Source organism: Grampus griseus (genome assembly GCF_964374135.1).
Source record: "Grampus griseus genome assembly, chromosome: 3".
Lineage (NCBI taxonomy): Eukaryota > Metazoa > Chordata > Mammalia > Artiodactyla > Delphinidae > Grampus > Grampus griseus.
Window position 1 is genome coordinate 166,365,942 of NC_139019.1, and position 19,691 is coordinate 166,385,632.

General features: G+C 59.3%; 1 protein-coding gene across 3 annotated transcripts; it reads left to right on the plus strand.

The window, feature by feature from the left end:
• Positions 1-191: 191 nt before the first annotated feature.
• On the plus strand, positions 192-19,412 carry ADAMTS10 (ADAM metallopeptidase with thrombospondin type 1 motif 10). 3 transcript variants are annotated; one of them, XM_082650470.1, is made up of 26 exons: positions 192-246; positions 2,471-2,549; positions 3,863-4,049; positions 4,288-4,634; positions 4,985-5,141; positions 6,139-6,356; positions 7,826-7,909; positions 8,008-8,153; positions 8,559-8,602; positions 8,751-8,856; positions 8,942-9,088; positions 9,285-9,426; positions 12,263-12,370; positions 12,779-12,924; positions 13,022-13,085; positions 13,814-13,916; positions 14,148-14,281; positions 14,380-14,503; positions 15,512-15,592; positions 15,681-15,844; positions 15,940-16,066; positions 16,162-16,291; positions 16,637-16,841; positions 17,081-17,257; positions 17,351-17,510; positions 18,669-19,412. In XM_082650470.1, the coding sequence occupies exons 3-26, from the start codon at positions 3,962-3,964 to the stop codon at positions 18,776-18,778; spliced, it is 3,312 nt and encodes a 1,103-aa protein (XP_082506596.1). In that variant the 5' UTR covers positions 192-246; positions 2,471-2,549; positions 3,863-3,961; the 3' UTR covers positions 18,779-19,412. The 3 variants fall into 3 exon arrangements, with proteins under 3 accessions (XP_082506596.1, XP_082506597.1, XP_082506598.1); XM_082650471.1 differs by lacking the exons at positions 192-246; positions 2,471-2,549; positions 3,863-4,049; ... (6 more) ...; positions 8,751-8,856; positions 8,942-9,088 and having other exon boundaries at positions 9,159-9,415; XM_082650472.1 differs by lacking the exons at positions 192-246; positions 2,471-2,549; positions 3,863-4,049; ... (6 more) ...; positions 8,751-8,856; positions 8,942-9,088 and having other exon boundaries at positions 9,159-9,409.
• The last annotated feature ends 279 nt before the right edge of the window (positions 19,413-19,691 follow it).

Consider the following 19,691-nt stretch of genomic DNA (forward strand, 5'->3'; position numbering starts at 1 on the left):
GGCTCGGGTCCAGCCCGCGGCCCTGCACCGGCGGCGGCGGCGGCGGCGGCGGCGGCGGCGGGCGGGGTCTTGGCGGCGCGCGGTTTGGGGGTTTTTTATAACCCTGGCAGGCTGCTCAGGAAGTGCCGTCCCCGCGCCCCCTCCCCCGGCCACGCCGCCGCGCTCGCTCCCTCCCTTCCTGCGCGTGGGCCGGCGAGACGGCGGCGGGGACTGCAGGCGGAGGCCCGGGCGGGCGGCCGGCCGCGGGTAACGGCGCGGGGCGGGGCGGGGCGGGGGTGCGGGACTAAGGGGGACTTTGTGTGTCCGCGTCGTCGCTCGGGGATGGCCGTGGGCCGCCGGACGATGAACGTCGGGCCATGGGGGTTGTGGCGGTGTGCGATGTCCCTAAGCGTGTGCGACACACAACGCGCCCCTGAGTTCCTGGGAGCGCCTGTCTGCGTTTGTTTGCTCCGTGTGTGTGTGTGTGGACATCCACGTCTGTATAAATGCCGTGTGTCTGCGCGTGTGTGGCTGTGTGAAAATGTAAGTGCCTGGCTGTGTTTGAATTTGTGTGTGATGTGTGATTTGGGTGTTATGTCTGCGGAAGTGTGAGTGTAAGCCAGTGTGTGCACGTAGGTCAGCATCTCCTGGGTGTAAATGTCTGGATGAGTGTGTCTCTCCAAACATCTGCCGGTGTGTCTCCGTGTGTGTCTGAGTTTCATGTGCATAAATGCCTGTGTGTACGTGCATCTGGTGGGTCTCAAGGTTTGGAGGACTAAGTGAATTTGTTCCTGGTCTGCTGTGAGTGTGGAAATGAGTGTGTACGTGTCTGTGCACGTCAGCCTGGGTGTGTAACTCTGGGTTGTGTGTGTATGTATGCACATACGTCTGGGGAATGTGTAGTTGTGTGTCTCGGATGTTTGTCTCAGGGTGTGTGTCCTGAGTGTTGGGGGGTCCTTTGTGGGTCTGCGGTGTCTGGTTGTTGGTCCCCAGCCTCACAGGTGTGGTCACCCTCAAGTGTGTGTGCGTGCACGTCGTTGCCAATGTGTGTCTGTGTGTCTGGGTGTGGGAGTGGCGCCGCCCATTTCCCCTGAGTTGGTCATCGGGGCCACAACTGTCTGTCTCCGAGTGTCTCCAGCCATCAGCTCAGGGCCTTTAATTAGCGGCTGGTTGCAGACCCGCCGGGTGCCGGGCCCCCTCCTCCTGCAGGCCGGGCCTTTGTCTGCTCTCCGGGCAGGGGCTGCCGCCTCTCCTGCCTGCCCGGCCAGATGTGCAGAGCCTGGGCTGGCCGGGCCTCTGCCTGGGCAGTCTCGGCCTTGGCCTCCGCAGGGAGGCTCCGCGGCCCTGTCCCCCAGCCCGGCCCTGGACATCTGGGTGTAGAGCGGCAGATCCCTGCAGGATCCCGGGGATGGGATGGAGCCTCTGTTTCCAGAGGCTGTTTCCGCCGGTATTTCCTCCCCCACCTCCAGCGGGCTGGCACCCTCCCCCACGTTGGCCATCTCCCTCCTACCTTGTAGGAGGGAGGGGCTGGAGGAGATGGCCAGGCCTGGGTACACACACACAAACACACTCTTACGGTCACACACAGGGTCACATGGGCAGACACACACAGTCACGTGGGCACACACCACACACAAAGTCACATATACACAGTTACAGCCATGCACAGTCATGGATGTGTAGTCACCCGCACACATCCCAGGGGAGACCCCCAGCTGACATCCTGTGGCCCCCCCACCCCAGGCTCAGGCCCAGTAATCCTCTACCCACCCCCAAGCCTTCTCTTCCCCCCCACCAGAGCCACCAACCTGTTCGTGGTCCCCCCAATGCCCAGAGCAGGTCATACCTCCCAGCCCCACTGTGGGCTGTACCACTGTTCCAGATTCTCTCCCCCTGGCCTCACCCTGGCAGACACCTGTACCTGTACATCCCCCCCCAGACTCCTCCTATCCTGCACCTCACCACCACCTGTGCTGGGTCCTTCTGCCCTCCCCACACCCCACTTGAGCTAGAAGCACCAGAGGCATGGGAGAGGTTGTAGGGGGGAGGGGCCCAGCTTCAGAGGACCGAGGTGAGGACTCAGAGAGCCACAGAGCCACTGAGCTTCTGCACCAGGCCTGGCAGCATGGGAAGGAGGAAAGGGGCAGGATTGGGGGGCTGGGGGGCTCCAGCCTCACTTGCAATGAGAATGCTGCCGCCTCGGCATGGGGAGGGGTGTTAAGGCAGGAGGGGGCTCGAGGGACCCCCCCACACACACACAGAAGGGGCTTTGATCCCAGAGCTAGTCAAGGATGGAATAGGGGAGGGGATGGGGATGGGAGGGGACAGAAGTTGGGAGGAGGGAGGTGGGGATGGGGAACTAGGAACAGAGGGAGGATGAAAGCGAAAAGGAGGATCACCAGGGCCGGGGAGAAGGGCAGGGTGTCCTCAGTGACCCCTGAACTCCAGACCCAGCTCTGCTCTCCTCACTGCCCCCTCCCACCCTGTCCAGGCTCCCAGAAGAGGCACTGAGGCCCAAAGAGACTCACACACAGGTTCGACACCGCGCCACCAACTGAAGACCCCAAAAGGTAAAAAAAAAAAGAGAAACCCAAGCATCAGCCCATCTGAAATGAGCACCACAGTCATAGAGTGGGAGTGAGCTCCCCATAGCTGGAGGGGTCCAATCAGAAGTGGCCGGGGACGGGGGGTGGGTGTCAGCTTCTAAGTCAGCATCTTGGAGGAAACCTGGCTCCATCTCTCAGGAGCTGAACTGCCCTGTTTGGGGATCGACTCTCAGACTTGGCCAGGCTGCAAAGAAAACAAGACAGTATGTGATTAAGGGGGAAATTGCACAGAGTAGGAGAAGGAGGGCGGAGACAGGAGGGGGGTGGAGGGTTTGGCACAGGGTGGTGGCCCAGAGTGGTGTCTGTGGCAGGCCGGCCTGGGGCAGATGCTGGAGAAACAGACCTGCCCGGCAGGCCCGGAGCTTCGAGGAGAAATGAGAGGAAGAAGGACTAGGGGCCGGGCTGGAAATGTAGGGTGGAGGAGAGGTCACAGGAAGAAAGACCACGATGCAGGGGTTTGCAGCCCCGCTGGTGGGGTGAGTTGTGCTACCCGTGACACAGAATCTGAAGGCAGGGCCCCCGGGGGAAGGGGTGCTCCGAGCACTGGCCTCGGGTTTAATATGGGTTGAAAATTCACGCTGACCAGCCTTCAAGTGTGTCCCAGGCCAGCAGCCCCTTGCTGCCCTCCTGCCCTGGCCCTTTGTGGTCCTGGGTCCACACCAAGCTCCTGCCTGCCCCTGGGCCTTTGCCCCTGCCGTTCCTCTGCCTGGACCACTGTACTGTCTCCTGTCTCTTCACTTCTCATCCTTCCCACCTCTGCTTGCAAGCCTCCTGGTTATTTCTCATGAAGAACGTGTCCTGATCTGAATTACACGTCTTTTCGTTTACTTGTCTGTCATCTGTCATTCCTGTGAGACTGAGCCCCACGGGGTGGGGGGGAGTGGGAGGAGAGGGACTGTATCCATATTACACACAGTCGCCACCCGATGAACGAATCCCCTGGGTTATTGCAGAAATGAAATGAGATGGCATGAACAAGCTTGGCCAGTTGCTGGCACATAGTAAGTGCTCACGGAGTCAAGGTCCCCGCCTGTCCTAAGAGCATACAGAGGATAGTGGGGAAGTGGGGGGAGGGGGGGGACAGAGAGGCTACTGATTAAGGAAATGCATTCAGAGTCTTCAAACCAGGGGCGTGGAGGGGGGAATGCCATGGGTATCCGTGAGGCTGGGAGTGAAGGGCTTGCTGCAGGTGTCTTTGTCTGCCTGGTGAGGGACCTTGGCACTGGCTCTGCCCGGCAGCAGGACCAGGCCCCGCTGACCCAGCTCTCCCATCCCAGGATCCCGGTGATGCTGCCCAGGCTGTGAACAGGGAAGGCAGCGCTGTGGGGGCTGCTGGCAGCCGGGGCTGGGGAGAGACATGTGGACACGTGGCCTCTATGGCTCCTGCCTGCCAGATCCTCCGCTGGGCCCTCGCCCTGGGGCTGGGCCTCACGTTCGAGGTCACGCACGCCTTCCGGTCTCAAGGTAGGAGTGGCTCGGGGGTAGTGGTGGGGGACCGAGCAAGGAACTGAGGAGGGGTCAGTGCAGCTGGGCCGGTGGTCGTGGTGGGGTAGGCGCTGGGGTCAGTGAGACCAGAGCCTTGGAGCAGGTGACCTGGATTCAGGATTCACTGAAGCCAGCATCGTTTACCCTGCAGCCAAGCGGGCAGGACACAGGGGTCCTTCCCAGGGCCCGTCCCCAAGCCTTTGACCCTCACCCACAGATGAGTTCCTGTCCAGTCTGGAGAGCTATGAGATCGCCTTCCCCACCCGAGTGGACCACAACGGGGCACTGCTGGCCTTCTCACCCCCAACCCCCAGGAGGCAGCGTCGGGGCACAGGGCCCCAAGCAGAGTCCCGCCTTTTCTACAAGGTGGCAGCACCCAGCACCCACTTCCTGCTGAACCTGACCCGCAGCCCTCGCCTCCTGGCGGGGCATGTCTCCGTGGAGTACTGGACTCGAGAGGGCCTGGCCTGGCAGAGGGCCGCCCGGCCCCACTGCCTCTACGCCGGCCACCTGCAGGGCCAGGCCAGCAGCTCCCACGTGGCCATCAGCACCTGTGGGGGCCTGGTGAGTGGAGGGTTCTGGGCGGTAGGGGGAAATGCCCACGAGTTTGGGAGTTAAGAAAAACACGTATATAGGTCAGAGAAGGAATCACCGTGGAAGTTTTTTAAGCATTTCGAGCTAATCGAAAGGATTAGCTATTTTAAGGTGCAGCTAAAGCAGTCCGTAGAAGCAAATGTGTAGCTTTAGGTCAGGCTAAAGATTAATGAGCTGAACGTCGAAGAAACCGGACAAGGAACAGTAACGTAAACCCAGTACAATGGAAGGAATTAAGTCATAGAGACAGAGATAGGGTCCCAGGGGTCCTGGGAACCAGAACCTGAGCCGAGCCCTCTGTCCCACTTCCCAACCCCCAGCATGGCCTGATTGTGGCAGATGAAGAAGAATACTTAATCGAGCCCCTGCAAGGAGGGCCCAAGGGGCAGCGGGGCCCAGAGGAGAGTGGTCCCCACGTGGTGTACAAGCGTTCCTCCCTGCGTCACCCCCACCTGGACACAGCCTGTGGAGTGAGAGGTACATACATCTTTCTCTCTGGGGCTGGGCAAAGGGGGTGCACAACATCTTTGCCTTGAGGCAGAGGTAGATGGCAGCGTCCCTCCATCCAGAAGGTCGGCAGGCAGCTACACCAGGGAGCAGTGCAGACAGTCAGCAGGGCAGCAGACAGTGGAACAGTGCATCTGTCGCTGCCGTAGTCCGATGGCCCAGCAGTGAGTGAGACGGGCAGCTGGACAGCCAGGCAGGTGCTCAGGTGTAAAGCCATCCATCTCTAGGATTATCGTCTGATCAGACAGTTAAGCAGCGGGATGGTGGTAACCAATATCGGGGCAGTTGCACAAGGAAAACACCAGGAGACCTTAGCCACCATTCGGAGGATCAGATTTACAACCCGACTTGCAGGAGGACAGTTGTAACATCAGGCATTTAGGGAATGGGAAAGTAAGGAAACTAGCTAGACAACAGAAGATTCCCCAGGACAGTCGTACAGCTAAAAAAAAAGATCTCTGTCCAGTGGAAAGGCAGAGCCACTGGAACATTGAATTAGTTGCATAATCTGAGAGTCCCAGAGTAGCACACCGTGGCAGACACACCACCACAGGGGGTTGTAGAAACAGAAAAGTGGATGGTGTCACAATTGGACAGTCGCTGGGACAGCCAAGCAATAAGACCGTCAGGCAGGTGGATTGTTTTACAGCCAGACAGTTGGCAGCAGGGTGAGTAAAAAGTTGCACAGTCAGAAGGCCAGGGAGCCGTACAAGCACACAGTTCTGGCAGCGAGGCAGGCTGCTACACACATCCATTCGAGCCGTGGAATTGTCGGGAAGTTGCACGGTCATGTTGATTGTCATGGGATGCTGGGCGGCTGTTCAACCAACCAGTTTGGCAGTGAGACAGCCACATCATTGTAGAACCAGCAGCAAAAGAATGAGCTATTTGACAGCCAGATGAATCATCAGACAGGGAGTTGGACCATCAGAGCAAGCAGCAGAATGACCAGAAATTGTCCATCCAGATGAGAAACCGTGGAAGGGGCGGCCTTGGTGGCTGCGCACCCTGAAACCGCCACCTGCCTGGCCCCTCGGGAATGAAACAGAGCGCGGCCAGCCAGGCCTGAAGCGCTCGGTCAGCCGAGAGCGCTATGTGGAGACCCTGGTGGTGGCTGACAAGATGATGGTGGCCTACCACGGGCGCCGAGACGTGGAACAGTATGTGCTGGCCATCATGAACATTGTAAGTGCCTCCCCCTCCCTGGGCGTGGAGCGCCAAGAACATAGAGCTCGCTCCAGAGGTTAGGAAAAGGGGTGTCACCATCCCCCCCATCCCTGACCTGAGGCCAGTGAAAGAGAATGGAGAGGGGACAGGGTAAGTGAGAAGGGAGGGCTTTTTGTGGCCAGGAAGGAAGAGAAGCAGCCTAGCACAGTGGCTAGAAGCATGGACTTGGGAGCAAACCAGCCTGGCCTGAAATCTCAGCTATGCCGCTTTTGAACTGTGTGCCCTTGGGCAAGTTACTTTACCTCTCTGCCTTGGTTTACCCATCTGTAAAATGGGTATAATAATAGTACTGACTTCATAAGGCTAAGGTGGATGCAGTGAATTGCTAAAGCTTAACACGGCACCTAGCACACAGTAAGGTGCCCTGTAATTATTTGCTGTATAAAAAAATAAATGGGCGACTTGCAGGTACTTGCCCAGGTTAGCAGCACACACGTTGGTGCGCATCCGTCTTCATGCAGGGCTCGCCCAAGCGCCTACCTATAAATTCATACAGGCTGACCTGGCTGACCCACGCTCAGAGTCAGCACCCATCCTAGATCTTGATCAAGACGGTGGACCTCTCTGAGCCTCAGTTTCTGCCTCTGTAAAATGGGGCTATACTAGTATCTATCACAAAAGGGTAGGAGATAGTGAGAGGGAAGCCAGCTAGAGCACTTGGCACACAGTAAGGGCTTGATGAGTGATGCTGTTGTTCCACTAAAGCAAAAAGGGAAGACAAGAAGTTTAGTGCAGACAGTTGGCCCGTTACGTTGACATAACTTCATATCTGATACCCCTGCTTTCTGCCCAGGACCCTCCTTCCTCCCTTGGGCTTCCAAAGTTCCCTAAAACCTGCCAGGGTTTCTGGGGGTTTCCACATGGGACCGTGATGGCTCAGGGCTCCAAGGTCATTGCACAGAGTGGCCTCCATCATCTGTGCCCACTCTCCCCCGGGCACTTCCTCCTCCCCTCTGACCACTGTCTCCAGAGCTTCCTGCCCCCACACTTCCACCTTCTGGTGGTGATGCTCAAATTGGTACCTTCAGACAGTATGGAATGAGGCCAGATGAGCACATCCTTTAGGCCATCTCTGGGCAGAGGCAGCCGGCGGGTGGGCAGGGAGGAAGGAGGACAAGTAGACAGACAAGCTGAGCAGGGTAGGGGTGAGTTGGAAAGAAACGCACTGGCAGACAGGCTTAGCCGGACTTGAATCCCACTTCCAGCGCCTGCCAGCTGCGCATCCTAACCAGCTGAGCATCAGTTTGCTCATCTGTAAAATGGGAATGATAATACGTACTCCTGTGAAGGTCTACGCAGCAGGCTTAGCCTGAGCCCCAGCACACAGTAGGTACTAGATCAAAGCAAGCTATTGTCCTCGTTTCACTTTTTGTTCTCTACTCTGGGCCCCTCTTAAGACTCGGTCTCTCTTGTTTCTTGGAGGTCAGGTTGCCAAACTTTTCCAGGACTCGAGTCTGGGAAACATCGTTAATATCCTGGTAACACGCCTCATCCTGCTCACGGAGGACCAGGTGCGGGGTGGGGGGGGCCCACCTTCCCCTGCACGCCAGCGCTGCCCACCTTCCCCTGGGTGGCTAGTACCCATGCACCTCTCTCTGTCCACCCTCAGCCCACCCTGGAGATCACCCACCATGCTGGGAAGTCCCTGGACAGCTTCTGTAAGTGGCAGAAATCCATCGTGAACCGTAGCGGCCATGGCAATGCCATTCCAGAGAACGGCGTGGCCAACCATGACACAGCGGTGCTCATCACACGGTGAGGGGCGGGGACGGCTCCACTAGGACTTGAGCCGGGGGACGAGCTGTCCAGGGGACTGTCCAGGTCTAAGCAGGGATCACTTCTGCCAAGAGATGGAAGAGGCCGAGACTGTGCAGCCACCCCCTTGGGGAGCCGGGGAGGGGGAGGGGCTGCTGGGGAGCCTGAGGATGTGTGGCGCTGTTCGGACACTGACGCATCCTTCACTCACTCTGTCATTCATTCAGTCGGTCATTCATGCACCCCAGCATCTCCAAGGCCAGCTGGGGCAAGAGCATGAGGCTTCAGTTCTGAGGCAGGGAACGCTTCCCAGGCAGGACTCAGCCACCAGAGACAGGCAGGATGGTAGCAGCGGGGCTTAGGGAGTCAGCCCAGCTCCCTCACGGCCCTCCTCTCCTTTCACAGCTATGACATCTGCATCTACAAGAACAAACCCTGCGGCACACTAGGTACCCGGGTCCCCTGGGTTTCAGGCACGTCTGAAGGCAGTGGGCTGGGTGACACTGGCCCTGGTGGGGGTGGGGACCTGACAGAGTGGACAGGGTCGACGACGCAGTCCCCAGCCCCCAGCTGCAGCCCCACACGCCCATTTCCCAGGCCTGGCCCCCGTGGGCGGGATGTGTGAGCGAGAGAGAAGTTGTAGCATCAACGAAGACATCGGCCTGGCCACAGCATTCACCATTGCCCACGAGATCGGACACACGTGAGGCGGGGACACGGGAGGGGGCGGGCGGGAGGAGCCTGGCAGGTCCCTCGACACCCGGCAGAGCCGCCGCTCCTCTCCCCAGGTTTGGCATGAACCACGACGGCGTGGGGAACAGCTGCGGGGCCCGTGGCCAGGACCCGGCCAAACTCATGGCCGCGCACATCACCATGAAGACCAACCCGTTTGTGTGGTCCTCCTGCAGCCGTGACTACATCACCAGCTTTCTGGAGTGAGGACCCACCTGCCTGTCCCACCCAGGGACACACACTCGCGTTGGGGGAGGGGAGGACCTCTGGCAATCAGGGCCGCTTCTGAGAAGGGTCATGTGCTCCCAGGGCTGCTCCCCGGGACCCGCACCTGGCTGGGGCCTCTGAGCTCTTGGCCTGCAGCCCTCCAGCGTGACAGCTGCTCTCTTCTCGCCACAGCTTGGGCCTGGGGCTCTGCCTGAACAACCGGCCGCCCAGACAGGACTTCGTGTACCCAACAGTGGCCCCCGGCCAGGCCTATGATGCAGACGAACAATGCCGCTTCCAGCATGGAGTCAAATCGCGTCAGTGTAAATACGGGGTAGAGAGAGCCTTCCTGCTTTCCTTCCTGGGAGGGGAGGGGGCCACCACCACCAGGGTGGGGGGGCCACTGGGGGTGGGAAACTCCATGTGGGCACCCCACACACAGGCAGTGGGGGTGGGAGAGCTGGGAAGGGAAGTGAGCCTCAGTGGGGGACGGGAGGACAGAGGTGCATGGGGTTATACGAGCGTCACGCACAGTCACAATGCTCGGGAACAAGAATGGGATCTCCTGGTTCTCCAGACCCCTGTTTTGGGAACTGAGCTGGGGAGAGCCTGGGGGTCCACCTTCTGCTGCAGCAGGACTGAAGTCCCAAGATCCCTAACTGGGCCATTTTTAACGAAACATCCAGATTTGGTGGAAATAGTTTCCCTGGGGATGAACCATCTTCCCCACTTGGCAAAAAACTGGAGAGATCCTTCTAGGGATACCCTGTCTCCATGCCCTCCTTCCCCCACTGACAAGATCTCTCGACCCCAGTCCTTAGCTGGACAAGCTCTGAGCCTCCTGATCACTCCCCACTCCCGCTTGAGGATCATACTCAGCTCCCAAAGCCCCATCCACCCGTAGAGAAGTGAGCTGGGGATGCCACTCCGAGCTCCCCCGAGGAAGCCACCAGGGACCACCGGCTCATCTGGGGTCTGCCCCTCCGTTGCCTACCTCCCCCAATTCCCTGAACACACCCCCTAACTCCTCACAGCCTCAGCCTTCGTAGCCCAGACGCAGTCCCAATTCTCCACACCCTCAAGACTCAAAAAGATCAGCTGGAATGACTTGTCCAAGCTAAGGCCATGTTAACTCAAAACAGGGAGCAGGCAGCTGTTAAAATGCCCTCGGTTTACTCCAGTGCAAGACAAGGAGACAAACCCTGGATCAATTCATGTTTACTCCACTCTCAGCACCCCACCCCACCCAACTTGGCTGGTAACTAACTACAGCTCCCTCTGATGAATTCCTAAAGAGTTCAGAAGGTACTCTTGAGCATCTGCTGTGTCCCAGGTGTCCTAACGGTGACAACGATGGCTGACATTTATTGAATGCTCACTGTATGCCAAGCATGTGATATGTATCATCTCAGTTAAACTCCTGACAACCCTATTGCCCCCACGTTGCAGAAGAAGGGACTGAGGCCTAAGGAGGATGCCTTGCCCAAAGCCACCATTCGAGAACATGACAGAGCTGGGATTGGAATCTAGGTTTCTCTATGAATCTAAATTTTATAAAGGGGTGGGTAAGTGGAGAAAGTGCCATTTTATCAAGCAAGGACCACTGCTGGCTGTATGTTGAATTGATTCTTCCTTTTATTTTTCCGAGGGACATCTTCCTGGCCTCCCTGGCAAAGGGGTAAATGATTGACTACATGTAAACCAGTTAATATGTGTAAAGAGCTGGGCCTGGTGCCTGGTCCAGAGATAGTTGTGGTCTTATTACTCAATAACAGGGTGTTTATGCAAGCCCTTTCATATCTACTCTGTTACATGCCCCTCAGCCATGTGTAGACAAGGCCCGTCTTAACAGATGAGGCCCAGAGAGGGGAAGTGTGTTGCAAGTCAGTGGTGGAGTTGAAGTCTCCATGAGTGGCCCAGGACTCATTCATATATACCATGGCACCTCCTTGTGGAGAGGAGGAAGAGCAGGACTGGATTAGGCAGTTCTCTTTAAGAGGTGTCAGAAGTGGGATCAGGGCCTGTGATATTTTTACACATGGCCAGGAGAACATAAGCCAAGTGAAGCCAGCAAACCAGGCTGAGTTTTTAGATGAGAAGTATCTTCTGAGGGAGCAGGTTTGAGAACAACCCTCCAAACTTCTCATGTGCGTGCAGGTGTCTCTCAGAGGCTAACACAGGAAAGTTCCTTCTTACCGCCATTGCTCAGTCCAATCCCAAATCTTCAAAGTTTGGAAGGATCAGGTTCTAAGAGAAGATTACATGTGATTATAAAAAGGGGACAGAAGAATCTTCACTTCTCAGAGGAAAGACCCAGGGATATGGAGCGGGATGTAGGCTAGAGGATCAAATTTGGCCACACCTGAACCCAGTGGGGCTTGTCCAGGGGTATTAATTAACCTGAACCTAAAGGCTCTGAGTGACTCCCTGGGACTGGTCCAGCCTCCTGCCAGGGACAGGACCTGATGCCAGGGTCTGGGCCAGCCCAAGTAAGACTCAGGAGGAAGATGGGCTGATTTTTCACTGGGAGAACTAGAGGAACTTTCCACATAAACCCAGCCTGCCCTTATCCCCTCTCAACCCTCCATAGATTAAAAGCTTTGGGAGCTTCCCCAGTTTAGGTGGGGGAAACAATGAGAACTACCAGCTGGAAAAAGAATTAGAGACAGGGCCCTTGACCTGAGCCATCATCAGGCCTGATTTTTCAACCACTGCTCTTGGGTGGGCTGCTTTGCCCATTCTAAAAATCCTTCCTCTTCATTTCTCAGCAGGTCGCAAGGTTTCTCCTAGAAACTTGGGAGGCGCCACGGGTTGAACTGTAGAGGGATGAGATCATAGACGCTGCGATCTAAGTTCTAGGTTAGGATCCAGACTAACCCTTAGGAGCTGTGTGACTTCTAGCGAGTGACCTTACCTGGCTGAGCCTTGGTTTTCTCATAGTAAAATGGGGATTGTGGTGCCTAAGGGAGTTTGCGGCACTCCTAGGTGTTTTATAAGTGCTGCTTACGGGCAGAGGAGAGGTCCCAGCCCATGCCCCCACAAGGGCTTGCAAAAAGAGACCCAGGAAAGGAACGCTGGGCCCCACTGTCCGCCGGCAGTGAGCGGGTCGCCTCGGTCCTCCCAAGGCAGGTGGGAGGGGGGCGAGGCTGAGCGGGCGCCTTGGCCCGCAGGAGGTCTGCAGCGAGTTGTGGTGTCTGAGCAAGAGCAACCGGTGCATCACCAACAGCATCCCGGCCGCCGAGGGCACGCTGTGCCAGACGCACACCATCGACAAGGGGGTGAGCGCAGGCCAAGAGCCTCCACACCCCCACCCCCACCCCCGACCCCTCCATCGGCTTTGGCCACGCCTACTGCTTGTAAGCCCCACCCCTGGCCTGAGGCCACACTCGCTTTCAAGCCGTGCCCTGCACGCTCGTCCCAACACTAGCTTCGCCACCCGTTCCGGACCCTAAGTTTAGGCCACGCCCCTTCTTTGAACAGTGTCTCACCCTAGCCACGCCCCCACATTACCGGACAGAATCCCGGTCTTCAGACCCCACCTCCGTCCTCCACCCCCTCCCGCTTTCGCTCCACCTCAGGAGGGCTCAGACTTCCGGCTGGGGGGCTGGGGTGGGGGTAGGGTTGAGCGCCAAACCCCAGAGAGTCCGCAAAGCCCGACTCACCCCTCCCCATCATCCCACCCGCAGTGGTGCTACAAGCGGGTCTGCGTCCCCTTCGGGTCGCGGCCGGAGGGCGTGGACGGCGCCTGGGGCCCGTGGACCCCGTGGGGCGACTGCAGCCGGACGTGCGGCGGCGGCGTGTCCTCCTCCAGCCGTCACTGCGACAGCCCCAGGTCAGCCCCCAGGCCCCGCTGCCGGGGGAGCGGGGCGGGCGGTCCTCGCCCCCTACTTCCCCTGCCCCATTTCTTTGCCGTCCACCCCCATTTCCAGGCCGACGATCGGGGGCAAGTACTGCTTGGGCGAGAGACGGAGGCACCGTTCCTGCAACACCGATGTGAGTCCCCCCAGGATCCCAAGCCGGGTACCGTTGGCCCCTCTTACACGCGGGAAAAGAAAGGCATACATCAGCTTCCAACGAGCCTGGGCCAGCTGGCCACCGTCTCCTCTGGAAACCTGCAGCGGCCACCCCCTCCTTTCCCGGATCTCCCTACACCAGCCCTGGGCCCTGTCTCCTTCCAACTCTTCACACTTTTGCAGTAGATGCGTCTCCCACCTGGAAATAACTGCTTGGCCCCTGACAACCCTCTCCAACTACACGCGTTCCTCCCTTTACTGCCCAATTTCCCCCCAAAAGCCCTGCTCCTGCCCCAAAGCTGACCCGAGCTCCCTGCCCCAAAATCCAGTGGCCAAGTTTTCGTCCCCTGCTTGCACTGCCTTCTGCCCAAAGACCACAGTCTCCTGTCCAACACTTCCGTCCACACATCCCCCACACTCGCGAAGAGTGGGCTTTGCTCCTTCCTAAGCTAGCTCTTTCAAGGCCCCATGGTCTGAGACCAGAAACCCAGGTGTTATCCTCAGCTTGCCCACAAACTCTAATGAGTCACCTCCTCCCATCTCAGACACCACGCCCCCTCCCCGGCCTCCTCCCTGGCCTCCTTGCCTCCAGCCTCACTCCTCCAACCCACCCCTGCTCAGAGCATTAGTTCTCCATCCCCAGGCCTCTGCCCTAACTGCATCCCCCCCAACACCTGGCCTCCCTACTTCTCCGTTTTTGTGCCCCAGGACTGTCCCCCAGGCTCCCAGGACTTCAGGGAAATGCAGTGCTCTGAATTTGACAGTGTCCCCTTCCGTGGAAAATTCTACACGTGGAAAACGTACCGGGGAGGTGAGCAGGGGACTCAGAAGGCCTTGGGGCAGTAACGGGACAGCCGCAGGTGGAGACCATATCATGGGGTCTGCCCTGAGCCCTCCCCTCACCCAAGGAGCCAGAGCGCCCGGGATGTGGCTCAGCAGCGCCTAGACTGAACACCGGGAGGCCCCGCTCCCTCTGCCCAACCTGCCTGTCCTTGTTGGGTCTGGGGTCTGGCCCTCAGTCTGATGGGGCCGTGCCCCCCAGGGGGCGTGAAGGCCTGCTCGCTCACGTGCCTAGCAGAAGGCTTCAACTTCTACACGGAGAGGGCGGCGGCTGTGGTGGACGGGACGCCCTGCCGCCCAGACACAGTGGACATTTGTGTCAGCGGCGAGTGCAAGGTGGAGGGGACTCCCCGCGAGAGGGGAGGGGAGAGGGGGCCGGAGGTGGAGGGGGGCGGCTCCCTGAATTCCCCCACGCACACCACTGCCCTCCCCAGCACGTGGGCTGCGACCGGGTCCTGGGCTCTGACCTGCGGGAAGACAAGTGCAGAGTGTGTGGGGGTGATGGCAGCGCCTGCGAAACCATCGAGGGGGTCTTCAGCCCAGCCTGGCCTGGAGCCGGTGAGAGACCCCCCCCCCAGCTTCCCTTTCACACTCCCCACTTGGTGGCTGGGGGCAGGGCTCGCCCCACCACAGTAGCCAAGATCAGCAACTCCTCAGAGCCGAGGGCCCACTGGGGTGTAAGGGACCCCAAAAGGTCCCGGACGTGATGCCCCAGGTCAGGGTCAGGGACTGGCTTGGGTTCTTGGTGCCTAAAGCTCAGCAATTAAAGTGTCCAAGGGGGTGAAGGCCTAAATCTCTCCCCTGCCCCATCCTGAGGGCCTCAAACCGGGTCTTGAGGGGGCAGGCGCCTGACCCCCCAAGGAGGCTGAGGGACCCTCTGTGCTAAAGCACAGAGCTTACTAGGGGTGGGGATAGCTGCAGGGTGTGGTGAACTTGAATGCCTCCCAACCTTGGGCTGAAGGGAAGAGACCCCCGTGAGGTGGGAGAGGGGAGGTGGGCTTAAGGGACCAAACACACACTGAGGGCCAAGTGTGGAGTTCAGGGGATAGTCCTGGGGTACAGATAAACTAGGGGGGACACAGGTGGGCAGGGATAGAGGGTTCACAGGGTCCCAAGATCATCCAGGTCGTAAGTGATGGAGCTCACTGCAAACCTGACTCTGACTGCTAAAACCGCCAAGTCACCCTGTGTGGGTCAGGGCCCCGCGGTGCCCCCTTCCCTCTGCCCAAGCCCAGCCCTGCTGCTTGTTGGGGGGTGGGGGGCAGGTCGGGCCACTTTGATGGTTTGAGAGGTGAGAAAGTGTGGGTTCAAATCCCAGCCCAGCCACTTCCTAGCTGTGGAACCTGAGCAATTTGTTTTGCCTCTCTGAGCCTCAGTTTTGTCATCTGTAAAGTGGGTGTGATGACACATCTAACTTCACAAGGTCAGAGCTGCGGATGAGGTGGCATGCCTCTGTACGTGCTTAGCATGGTAATGGTTAGTTGTTATCATCAGGGACCAGGAATGGGGGAGACAGGCAGGTGCAGGGAAGGGCCAAGTGGGTGACATCTGAGCTCCACTGTCCAGGGTACGAGGAAGTCGTCTGGATCCCCAAAGGCTCCGTCCACATTTTCATCCAGGACCTGAACCTCTCCCTCAGTCACCTGGGTGAGCCAGAGGTGGGAGGATGAGGACGGGGGGTCAGCAGGGGCGGCGTCAGCGTGGCTGGGGTTCTGACCCCTATGCTGTCCCCCAGCCCTGAAGGGGGACCAGGAGTCCCTGCTGCTGGAGGGGCTGCCTGGGACCCCCCAGCCCCACCGCCTGCCCCTGGCCGGGACCACCTTTCAGCTGCGACAAGGGCCGGATCAGACCCAGAGCCTAGAAGCCCTGGGACCCATTAACGCATCTCTCATCATCATGGTAACAGCAGGGCTGGGAGCAAGGTGCAGGAGAACATTAGCATCCTTGTGGGGCCTCGAACTTGATTTCCATTTGATCCCCGCCTACAACCCCAGGTGCTGGCCCGGACTGAGCTGCCGGTCCTCCGCTACCGCTTCAATGCACCCATCACCCGAGATGCACTGCCTCCGTACTCCTGGCACTACGCGCCCTGGACCAAGTGCTCGGCCCAGTGTGCAGGCGGTGAGGCCGGGGTGGGCCGGGGTGGGGCAGGTCCTGGTCACCAGGCTGACCTTCTGGGTCGGGCAGGGCTGAGCAGACCTCTCGCCCGCCCCCAGGCAGCCAGGTTCAGGCTGTGGAGTGCCGCAACCAGCTGGACAGCTCAGCCGTGGCTCCGCACCACTGCAGCGCCCACAGCAAGCTACCCAAGAGGCAGCGCGCCTGCAACACAGAGCCCTGCCCACCCGAGTGAGTGCCTGCCAGGGTGCAGGGTCGGGATGGCAAGCACTGGAGTGATGGTGCTACTGGGATCAGAGGAGTGGGTGCTCCCTAAGGTGAGGTCAAAGTCAGAGCAGTGGTGCTCCCTGGCCAAGTCCAGGTGAACTCCCCTGGGGATGATGCGCCTCCCAGCCCCCAACGTGGGTGCGGAAGAAAGTTGTTCTGAGTTCGAGGTGTGGGGCACGGGGGCAACAGGCATCCCGGTGCCAGCTTCCACAATGATGTTACCTGTTGACAAGGAGGAGGATCTGCTCGTGCCCCAGGCTCAGGGTGGCCTGCCCGGCGTCCTGTCTCAGACTAACCCTCCCCCCACAGCTGGGTCGTAGGAAACTGGTCGCGCTGCAGCCGCAGCTGTGATGCGGGCGTGCGCAGCCGCTCCGTCGTGTGCCAGCGCCGCGTGTCGGCCGCCGAGGAGAAGGCGCTGGACGACAGCGCTTGCCCGCAGCCGCGCCCACCGGTGCTGGAGGCCTGCCACGGCCCGGCCTGCCCTCCAGAGTGGGCCGCCCTCGACTGGTCGGAGGTCAGCCGCCCCTTCCCTCCCTGTGCAGAGCAGGGAGGGGCCTGGGTTGCCCATGTCGGGTGCACACTGAGGCGCCTCCCCACTCCCGCTAGCCCTAGTGAGCCCCCCGGCCCCCACCGTGACTGGTCCAAAGTTAGCTGTACCGTCCTCACCTCCCAGCGGACCAGCATCCTTCCTACTCCTTGTGTGAGCGGGGAGGGAGGCGCCCACTGAGCATGAAACGCCCCCTCCAACTGCAGTGCACCCCCAGCTGCGGGCCGGGCCTCCGCCACCGTGTCGTCCTTTGTAAGAGCGCAGATCACCGCGCCACACTGCCCCCCACGCACTGCCCGCCCGCGGCCAAGCCGCCGGCGACCATGCGCTGCAACCTGCGCCGCTGCCCGCCGGCCCGCTGGGTGGCGGGAGAGTGGGGTGAGGTAGGCGGGCGCGCCCTGCAGGGCGGGAACCAGGGCACGGGTGGCAGGGTGGGTGGCCGCGCTGGGCTGCGGCTCATCCGCGACTCCCCACAGTGCTCCGCGCAGTGCGGCTTCGGGCAGCAACAGCGCCCGGTGCGCTGCTCCAGCCACACAGGGCAGCCCTCACGCGAGTGCGCGGACGCCCTGCGGCCCCCCGCCACGCAGCAGTGCGAGGCCAAGTGTGACAGCGCGCCCCCCGGCGACGGCCTGGAAGGTATGTGAGGCGGGGAGGGAACCAGGAGGGTCCTGTCCAGAGGACGCCATAGATAGGAGAGCTGGGGCTCCAGGCCATTGGCCCTAGAGCTTCTGCAACCACGGAAATGCCTTTCTCTGTCTTCTCCAGACCATCTTTCACCATTCCCTGCCTGCCAACATGTATTAGGTGCCACTGTGCGCCAGGCGTTGTAGGCACCTGATTTTTCTGGGGGCCCAAACTCAGGTCATTCCTCCAGCCACCTCCATGACCTTCACCTTGATCATCTCCATGTATAACATTATCTGCCCGATATTTTTCTTTAAATCAGTTTCTCAGCCTCAGGCACTATTCATGTTTGGGGCCAGATGATTCCTTGTCACGGGGGCTGCCCTATGCATTGTAGGGGGTTCAGCATCCCTGACCGCTACCTGCTGCATGCCAATAGTACCCCTCCTCCCCGTGGTGAAAACTGAAAAATGTCTCCAGACATCACCAAATGTCCCCTGGGAGGCAAAATCGCATCTCCTTGAGAACCACTGCTTTAAATATACCCATTTTTTTCTACCTAATTTATGTTTCATAGAGAGCAATAGGTTACTTACTGAGGGCACCGGAACCAAACTGCCTGGATTCACATTCCACCTCTGTGCCTTCGTATTCTTATTTATCAAGAGGCGTTTAATATATTCACTTGAGGGAGTGCCCTGTTAGGGAGAGGGACTAAAATAATCCACGTGAAGCCCTTTATTAGCACCGGGCCCTGTCATACATCATTAACTGCTAACTGGGAACCCTGGTCCATTGTCATGAACAGACTGTCAATTACCCTGAACACAAACTACACAAATACCCTGAGAGGAGTGACTGCTCTGGAGCTCAAGGTCCTCAGTCTGTTACAAAGGGAAACGAGCAAGGATTACAGCTCCAAACAGATAACTGGAAAAGGAACACTTTTCTCGTGGTGTAGCACGGTGTCCCAGCCCCAGACCTGCACTTCCCTCCCAACATCCTCAAAACAACCTAATGACATAGTTACTGGTATAAGTCCCCTTTGAGAGGTGAGGAAACCGAGGCACAGAGGAGCTAGGAAGCGCTGTGCAGCCTGCGGTCGCGCCGCTGCCAGAAGGGGTGCTGAGACCTGATTCCCCTCACCTACTCTTCTCCCGCCCCCTCCAGAGTGCAAGGATGTGAACAAGGTCGCCTACTGCCCCCTGGTGCTGAAATTTCAGTTCTGCAGCCGAGCCTACTTCCGCCAAATGTGCTGCAAAACCTGTCAAGGCCGCTAGAGGGCGCACGGTCCTCGGAGCCAAGGCTGGGGGCCGGCTGGGGATGGGGGTGGGGCGACCAGGCCTGCAGCTGGCCAGCCTGAAGGAGCCCGAGGGGGGCAGGAGCTGGGAGTGAAGGGTGAGACGGAGCCGGAAGTTATTTATTGGGAACTCTTGCGGGGCTCCTGGCTGAGGGGTATGGAGAGGGGCTGGCCACGCCCACGGCCCCTCCTTTTCCCGTCTCCCAGTTCAGAATGAGACCCCCTCCAGGGTGGGTTTGAGGTGGGAACAACTGTTCGCCCTAATGCTCTTGCCACCCACCCTTAGGGAGACCCCCAGCACAACCCCCGCCTTTGATCGGAATATGTACTGTGAAGAGTGGGGGTGGGGAGGGGGTCAGCCGGTGCCCTGCCCCCCGCCCCAGCACTGCCCTACCCCTCCACTCTGAGCTGGGGGGGAATCTATGTCCGCCACGGGGGAGGGGATTAGCACGACCTCCCTGACACCCTCCACCTAACCAGACCAGCTACAGGGGGAGGCAGAGCTGGGAAGATCCACCCCATCCTGTGCCCTGCCTGCCCCAGGGGGACCATGTCATCCAGGCCACCCCCATCATGGTGCTACAGGCCCTGCCCTGGGGCCCACACACCCCTCGCCAGGAAGCCCTACATCAATAAAGTTCTGTCTTGTGTAGATTTCCGTGCGTGGGGGGGTGTGTGTCAGTGAGACTGGGTCACATTCAGCTGTCCCCTACCCCCGATCCTGCAAGCGACCACAGCCCCCCGCGGGTCGGCCCCAACAGGCCAAAGGGGACTTGTTCCAACACAGACTAGAAACCAGTGATTTTAGGTCAAAAATACAGCTTCTCACCGAGACGCTCTAAGCAACACAGCCTGGCGCCTGCTTTTCCAGCCACCACACTCCCTGTCACTCT

Excerpts from the sequence above, each read along its gene's own strand:
- ADAMTS10 (XM_082650470.1), top strand. The coding sequence starts at position 3,962 with ATGGCTCCTGCCTGCCAGATCCTCCGCTGGGCCCTCGCCCTGGGGCTG. Across the intron at positions 6,357-7,825 it reads TGCTGGCCATCATGAACATT|GTTGCCAAACTTTTCCAGGA; the intron begins GTAAGTGCCTCC and ends CTTGGAGGTCAG. Across the intron at positions 7,910-8,007 it reads TCCTGCTCACGGAGGACCAG|CCCACCCTGGAGATCACCCA; the intron begins GTGCGGGGTGGG and ends GTCCACCCTCAG.